The sequence below is a fragment of the Orussus abietinus genome, unplaced genomic scaffold (assembly GCF_000612105.2).
Source record: "Orussus abietinus isolate OABI.00-Male unplaced genomic scaffold, Oabi_2.0 scaffold497, whole genome shotgun sequence".
Classification (NCBI taxonomy): Eukaryota; Metazoa; Arthropoda; class Insecta; order Hymenoptera; family Orussidae; genus Orussus; species Orussus abietinus.
Window position 1 is genome coordinate 1 of NW_019394641.1, and position 7,226 is coordinate 7,226.

General features: G+C 36.2%; 3 protein-coding genes across 6 annotated transcripts; 2 read left to right on the forward strand and 1 right to left on the reverse strand.

Moving 5' to 3' along the window:
- The first annotated feature begins 128 nt into the window (after positions 1–128).
- LOC105702728 (ribosomal L1 domain-containing protein CG13096) lies at positions 129–1,591 on the forward strand. The gene is made up of 3 exons (XM_012430526.2): positions 129–363; positions 662–1,227; positions 1,304–1,591. Exons 1-3 carry the CDS (start codon positions 161–163, stop codon positions 1,477–1,479), a joined length of 945 nt encoding a protein of 314 aa, XP_012285949.1. The 5' UTR covers positions 129–160; the 3' UTR covers positions 1,480–1,591.
- On the reverse strand, positions 1,528–3,024 carry LOC105702729 (ankyrin repeat domain-containing protein 40). Its single transcript, XM_012430527.2, has 3 exons — positions 2,682–3,024; positions 2,149–2,456; positions 1,528–2,087 (listed from the first exon to the last, which is right to left on the reverse strand). The coding sequence occupies exons 1-3, from the start codon at positions 2,804–2,806 to the stop codon at positions 1,741–1,743; spliced, it is 780 nt and encodes a 259-aa protein (XP_012285950.1). The 5' UTR covers positions 2,807–3,024; the 3' UTR covers positions 1,528–1,740.
- Positions 2,502–6,869, forward strand: LOC105702727 (cell cycle control protein 50A). Of its 4 annotated transcripts, none has more exons than XR_001104309.1 (6): positions 3,358–3,376; positions 3,598–3,688; positions 3,841–4,665; positions 4,813–4,978; positions 6,234–6,413; positions 6,688–6,869. XR_001104309.1 is itself a non-coding variant. In XM_012430524.1 (6 exons), exons 1-5 carry the CDS (start codon positions 3,371–3,373, stop codon positions 5,512–5,514), a joined length of 1,101 nt encoding a protein of 366 aa, XP_012285947.1. In that variant the 5' UTR covers positions 3,358–3,370; the 3' UTR covers positions 5,515–5,558; positions 6,234–6,869. The 4 variants fall into 4 exon arrangements, 3 of the variants coding, with proteins under 3 accessions (XP_012285948.1, XP_012285947.1, XP_012285945.1); XM_012430524.1 differs by adding an exon at positions 5,502–5,558 and having other exon boundaries at positions 6,234–6,869; XM_012430525.1 differs by lacking the exon at positions 3,358–3,376 and adding an exon at positions 2,502–2,525 and having other exon boundaries at positions 6,234–6,869.
- The last annotated feature ends 357 nt before the right edge of the window (positions 6,870–7,226 follow it).

Here is a 7,226-nt window from a genome sequence, read left to right on the forward strand (position 1 = left end):
CAGCACACGGTGCGATCGCGCGACCCTGCCCGTGAGCAATCTCTCAACTTATCTCTGGAAACCGTACTCGCGGACGGTTTGATGAGTTTTCTCCCAGTATCCCGTTTCTAGGTTATTGCATGAACCGTGGTCGAGTTAACATTCCTTTTGGACGTACGACATGGCGGAAGGCGCACAGACTCGGCAGAGTACGGGCATAAAATTATCAAAAAGCCATATTATAAAAAGCATCGAAGCAGTCAAAGCACTGACGAATGATCAGCGAAAGAGTAAAAATGCCTTATTTGAAGACGAGAGTGACGCGATTCTTCTGCAGGTGACCTGTATCAAAATTCCAAAAACACCCACGCGGCAGTTGAGGATGTACGTAAGTTCGAAATTTGCTATCTGCGTGGTCTCTCATCAATTTAAAAATAATGTTCAATGATTAGCTCCTACAGAGTTAACTGATGTATTTTACATGATTTCATCATATGGAATATTGCCTGTGATATAGTCATATCTAAACATCTATAAATTTCAAATGATTATATTATTAATAACCAATGGATCCTTATGAAAGGCTGTGATTAAAATTTCTCTATGATACGATGCGATCGAAAGAAATACGTAGATATGTACCATGCAGTAGTATTTACAATTACAGTTTTTTTTGTTCAAGGCTGTTACCAAACTCCATTGTCTCAGCTACAGACGATGTGGCACTCTTTGTACCAGATCTACAACGAGGTCGAAGAAAAGACTATGAACCGACGGTTGTTCACTATCAGACTTTACTTAAAAAGTGTGGATGCACTAGAATAAAGGATGTTATACCCATGAATCGGGTAAGGAATGAGTTCGATCAGTACGAGTTAAAAAGAAAACTCTTAGGAAGCTACGATTTCTTTTTGATCGATGGAAAAATAGCTGGCCATGTGTCGCATATGCTTGGAAAACATTTTTGGAAGAAACGCAAATTACCTACACCTGTTAAAATGCAAAGTAAAGACCTAAAATTAGAAATTGACATTGCTCTCCAAAAGACTTCCATGCAGCTTCATTCACTGGGTAATAGTCATGTCGTTCAAATTGGTCACACTGCAATGATGGATGAACGAATTCGTGATAATGTTATTGCCACGTGTAAACAACTAGCCAAATACTATCCTGGTGGATGGAAAAATATACGATCCATACATATTAAAACCCCAAAAAGTTTGGCTGTGCCCATTTACTTTACTACCAGTGAGTTCCTTCATTATACACAAAGAATCTTAGGTCAATAATGCAGTTGTAATTTCATGTTCATTTTTTTTTCCAGGATGCAAAAATTTGGTGAAAGTGCCAGTTGTAGAACCAAGACGACCGAAAGCATATGAAACGGTTGAAGGTGAATTGACGACATTGTCTAGCAATGCTAAAGTGGCTCTTACACCAGAAGGAGACATCAGAGTTTATAAACGAATTAAGAAAAAATTCTATCGAAAGAAAGACTAACTCTTACACGATGCTCTGCATCATTTACCTAGATGGTATTATTCCATGGGTTATTTATAATTTCTTAATTGTCATCTTTAATTTTTTTGTAACTAAAATTTGTAAGAACCTATATTTGTTTTACTTTAATCCTCTTCAATTATCCATAAGCGATGTTTTATCCTTAACTATACAAGTATTAGATTGTTAATTATTCTAGTAAAGACACATCTTTTAAACCCTCAAACTTAAATTAAATGACATATTTTTAGCTTTCTAATATCAGTATAAAATAGTCTGAGCTCTCTTAGATATGCTTTGATAAGCATTAGTTGGAGTAGATGGTTGAACGCTGGAAGTACCATTAACAACCTGAGTAGATCCACCAGATCCTGTGGAATGTGTGACAACTTCGATATGCTGAAAATTTAAAAGTCTCTGGACGTCTTTATCGTTCCTCATCTTTGTATTGGGTAGTTTCCTAATTTTAACAATGTGACCAATATCGATGTCCAGTTCTTCACAACACACTTGTTTCAGGCCATCGAATGTAAGATTATTCCTTGGTAATTCAACTTCGATAAAATCTGGATCACTTGTCTCGGCGATACGAATTTTCAGCACCAACACTATGGAAACACATATACATTGTCACATCGCTCAATATATAAAATGGTATTTCTTTGATACCTTCATCATTTGTGTTTGTAGAAACCAAAGACGACGAAGTTTCATTTCTCATGTTAGAATCTCCCGAATCGTAATGTACATTGAAACATAATTTTGGATCGCTTGCAATGGGATATCCTGGCTCTAAATCTTTCGATCGTCGAAGAGGTTGCATGTCCGATGCAAGCAATGATAAAACTCCTGTACTATTGCAAACCGCCACGGCATCCTCTCCTCTGTTAGACTTTATATTCTTGTCTGCTCCATGTCTCAGTAAAAGAGCAGCAACTCTGTAATGACCTCTTTTGGATGCCCAATGCAGTGGTGTCCTTAAAAAGAAATCAAAGAACTGATAATAGTGACGATAAACGCCTTTCCAGAAGGGAGATACTTAAGATGTAAGTTTTCTATGGCTAACAGTTTCAGACGTATACTTTATCACTGTAAAGTTTCATCGATTGAGTTGTTTAAATTTCATAACTTCTTTTGACAATTGACAATGCAAAACCCTAGTTTTCAGACAGTTCTCATCGAAGTTTTAGTTCCTAAATTACCATCCATTTATCGATTGCCGCGCATTGACATCCACGCCAGCTTTCAAAAGATCAGAAACAACGTCGTGATCTCCGAGGCTTGCCGCTTCTCGGAGACGGTCCTCTAGTATCTTCTTTGGATCCATTCTTACAGAAATTTAACGTTTCGAAATACAAACACGCGTCCGGGAAGTAGCCATTACTTTTGTATATACATTGACAAGTCGCATTATTAGCTTCTGTGAATTAATTTACACATATCAAATTACCGTTTTCGTCGAGCAATTGATGAAATATCGTTTTACAGAGCGGTAATATTTCCGCACATCACGTAAAATGTAAATTGTGTACACTGGCATTCGTCGATAGTTCCGTCGCGGACTTACTGCCCTCTCCGACCGCGCGGCGTACTAGGGGTAGGAGCAGCGTGGAATTTGAATCGCCAAAGAGGCAGAATGGATTTCCTAAAGAAAATAAATGTTTAGAAACAAAGACAATTAATGAAAATTATTTAAATATTATTGTGTTAAGTTCAGTATACAATAATATTTAAATAATTTTCATTAATTGTCTATGTTTCTAAACATTTATTTTCTTTAGGAAATCCATTCTGCCCCTTGGGCGATTCAAATTCCACGCTGCTCTCGCCTCTAGTACGCCGCGCAGCCGGAGAGAGCATTAGGGGCAGTAGGTCCGGGAGGAAACCATCGATGAATGTAAGTGTACATACATACAGCTGATACATAACTTAGTCCATCCGTCAAGGCCGAAATCCCAAAAAAGATAAAGATAAAGATAACTTAGTCCATCCTGTTTCATCCATACATACAGAATTCAAGAGCTCAATTAAACTCGATGGATTTTGAGACATTTGCTACTTGGGGTGATGTTTAATGCAGTATTAAAGTATATGGATATTTATGTTTACAATATTTAGATATTGACAGTCCAAAGAGGACAAGCGCTTTGGGACAACATGACGACAATTAATGAGGTTGGATCAATAGGAAAAACTAAAAAGCCATCCGGTAAATAACTTTGGTGATACTGTCAATTCTTGGTTATGTGTCAGGAAGAAATTTTGCCATTCTATAATTTTCACGTGTTCATCCTGTGTATACCGTTTTCTTATTAGATCAGAGATGAATTACAATGTTTTATTTATTTCATCTCTTCCCAGATAGTGCATTCAAGCAACAGCGATTACCAGCGTGGCAGCCGATCCTTACAGCTGGCACCGTTTTGCCAACCTTCTTTATAATTGGCATAGCATTTATCCCAGTTGGCATAGGATTATTATACTTTTCCGATGAAGTGAAGGAACACACTATAGATTACACAAATTGCGAGTCCATAAATAAGACTCGTGATACCGGTAAGAAGTGTGCCGAAGTCATCGTTGAGAATCCTGGTTTAGACTGTTATTGTAAAATAGATTTTACGTTGCCCATTGACTTTGCTGGAAAGGTGTACATGTATTATGGATTAACTAACTTTTATCAAAATCATCGGCGTTATGTTAAATCTCGTGATGATAATCAGCTTTTGGGAAAATTAAGCGAGATAGTCTCAAGTGATTGCGAGCCATTTGCGTACAGAGAACCAAACGATACAAAGATCCCAATAGTGCCTTGCGGTGCAATCGCCAATTCGCTTTTCAGTGATGTTCTTACATTATATTCGGTAAAACACGGCGAGTATGTATCGCTGCTTAACACAGGCATTGCTTGGCCATCTGATAAGAATATTAAATTTCGTAATCCGGAAGGTGATTTGGCAGAGGCATTTAAAAATTTTGAAAAGCCAAAGAATTGGAATAAACGCATCTATGAATTAGATCCCGATAACAATGAAAATAATGGCTTCCAAAACGAAGACTTAATAGTGTGGATGAGAACTGCTGCGTTGCCAACATTCAGAAAGCTTTATCGAAGAATCGATCATATGAAGGAGGGGTTTACCGATGGATTGCTTGCTGGAAACTACACTCTTCATGTTAATTATTGTAAGTCAAATTATACAGAAGTGAAGCTTTTTTACATGAATATCTTGTGATACAAATTACTGAATAGTGTTTTTTATTTTTTTTTTGTTATCTGAAGAACTATTCATTTCAGATAGGTGTGATATTTTTTATGTTAATTTCTTTCAGCTTATCCAGTATCTGCCTTCGAAGGGACAAAAAGAATGATTCTCAGTACCACGTCTCTCTTAGGTGGAAAGAATCCATTCCTTGGAATCGCCTACATAGTTGTAGGATGTGTTTGTTTAGTCTTGGGTATAGCACTGTTGGTTGTACATGTCAAATGTTCCAAGAGGTAAGGCTCTGGCACAAATATGGCTGTAATTTAATCTTATTTATTGAACAGTTTGTGTGTGTGTATTGTTTAACACATTGGAGAGTCATTATGTTTAGATTAACTGGCATTAACGACAAAATATTGACTCTGTTCGATGTCAAGTTATTGCAAGTTACACAAATTTTAAGGAGGTTGAAACTAGACCGATTAAGTGAAAGTTCTTCACAAAAGTTCTATCATATATTTCTTAAAAATCAATTCTATCATGTTTCAAACTATGCTTAATTCGATATGAAATTACTTCTTATAACTTCATAGAACTTCATACTGCAATTGCATCAAAATTGCACAATGGCATGACTTTTAAATTTTAGTATCTTTATGAGCTTTATGAAAACCATTATACCAAATTTTAAAATCATGTCAGAGTAATGGTCTTCAAATATCATTGGACATTTATTTTATACAATCACGTTGAATGGCGTGGAATGTCATATAGGTAATTAACATTGTATATTGTGTGTGTGCCTATGTTATACAGCAGACTAATATAAAGATGGAGTCCAGAAAGTATGGTTAGGCCTTCCTAATTGTTCTTGTAAGTGTTTGTTAAAGTGTACTATATCCACCCTGCTAAGATTCTTATTATCCAGTATTTCTTTCCTTGTATAGACAATCGGTATCAGTTGAGTTCAAATTATTTTGTGCTAAATTGTTTTGATATACATAATATTTTTATTTGACAGTAAGTTCTAGGTTTTGGACTTAACATACAATGAGGTAAAATATAACACAAAATGAACTGAACTCGACTCGGAATCCTGCTGATTATATATTATATATAAATCGAACGCTGTCAAGTGAATGAGTTTTAAGCAGTGGAGTCGGAGAAATTTTAACTTTATTATTAGTTTTGTTTTTATATCCTTTCTCTATTGAACATTTAGTATGTAAAATGCGTTATAACCATATATTCAAAATTAGAGGCATGATCGAGCACTCCATACTTTATCACACCTGTATTCATTTGAATGGCATTACATTCATGTTCATGTTCAAAAATTTTGTCCAAAAATGTTGTGCTTGCTCCCTATTTCCTCATGATTCATGTCATAACTCACTAAATTCATATTTTTAACAGCTTGAACATATTGCGCACTGTTACTTTCTGCTAGATTTTCCCTTATTCCTGTAGAAAGGTACCAAAGTAATTGTTATCGCAGTTATATAAAGACATGTATGTTACATCACAAATAATATATTTTGCTTCTAGTACAAACGAGATGATCAACGTATCATGCAATACGCCATACCAGTGAGCTGGAGCTACAGGTTCATCAAATGTCTATTTCGAACCAAGTGAACCTTCAGCGACTTTGGTTGTGCATTTAGAGAATAGATCGTAAAAGTATTTTACCAATATTGAAAGTTGTACAGTTACAAGCTGATACAGGTACTGTAATCGTACACTTTTGAGCACCTTTATCATGTATAATCACAAAGCAGTTTGTGCTAGTCTAACGAAGTAGGTACGATTTCTATGTGCAACTTCCACGTAGTTATGTCTCCTCGAGATAGCCTGAGAACTCGGCAATTTTATTCAACCATCAGCTTCTTATTATTACATTATTTACGGTGGAACGTTACTATTTGGAAGTTAACTCGAAAGTGTTCCATTCGGTAACGTCTGGCAAGCTGAATGCAATATAATTGCACACGATTTTCAGGTTAGCATTTGGAAGCCCAGCAATCATATACATAAAGTATTTTTTATAAACAAAACCACACAATACAGAATGTCTGCCCCCATCCGATACGTGATACAGCGATTACATATTTTCCAAGCAAAGTGTAATATAGAGCATCTGGGATGTCCGACCGTTATAAAATAAAATCTAATATTAAATAGGATATTAATACACTTTTACCTCTATTTGGAATATATATACACGTACTATTCAATATATGGTATTCAACAAAACGTTACTTTAAAGCTCTCACGAAGTAGAATTCAATTAAATACCTGTACATAATTCTACAACCTGCCACGAACCGTCCACACGAATGGGTTGGTTTCAACGAAGATCCGCCAGGTGGCGCCCGCGTCGCCAATAGCTAAACCCACGATACGATCGCTCGCAGCTATTCCGAAGTTAAAGCATCGGTAATGCAGGCGATAAAAGTAGATAAGCTAACCGACAGCGACTATTGGTACAAACTACGCAGTTAGCTTATCAAACACCTATGAAAACCTTAATATTCTATC

Coding starts and splice junctions, on each gene's coding strand:
- LOC105702728 (XM_012430526.2), top strand. CDS start 161: ATGGCGGAAGGCGCACAGACTCGGCAGAGTACGGGCATAAAATTATCA. Junction 364..661: donor CCCACGCGGCAGTTGAGGAT/GTACGTAAGTTC, acceptor TTTTTGTTCAAG/GCTGTTACCAAACTCCATTG. Junction 1,228..1,303: donor GCCCATTTACTTTACTACCA/GTGAGTTCCTTC, acceptor TTTTTTTTCCAG/GATGCAAAAATTTGGTGAAA.
- LOC105702729 (XM_012430527.2), bottom strand. CDS start 2,806: ATGGATCCAAAGAAGATACTAGAGGACCGTCTCCGAGAAGCGGCAAGC. Junction 2,457..2,681: donor CGGCAATCGATAAATGGATG/GTAATTTAGGAA, acceptor TTTCTTTTTAAG/GACACCACTGCATTGGGCAT. Junction 2,088..2,148: donor TACAAACACAAATGATGAAG/GTATCAAAGAAA, acceptor GTGTTTCCATAG/TGTTGGTGCTGAAAATTCGT.
- LOC105702727 (XM_012430522.1), top strand. Junction 4,666..4,812: donor CACTCTTCATGTTAATTATT/GTAAGTCAAATT, acceptor AATTTCTTTCAG/CTTATCCAGTATCTGCCTTC. Junction 4,979..6,233: donor CATGTCAAATGTTCCAAGAG/GTAAGGCTCTGG, acceptor TTTTGCTTCTAG/TACAAACGAGATGATCAACG.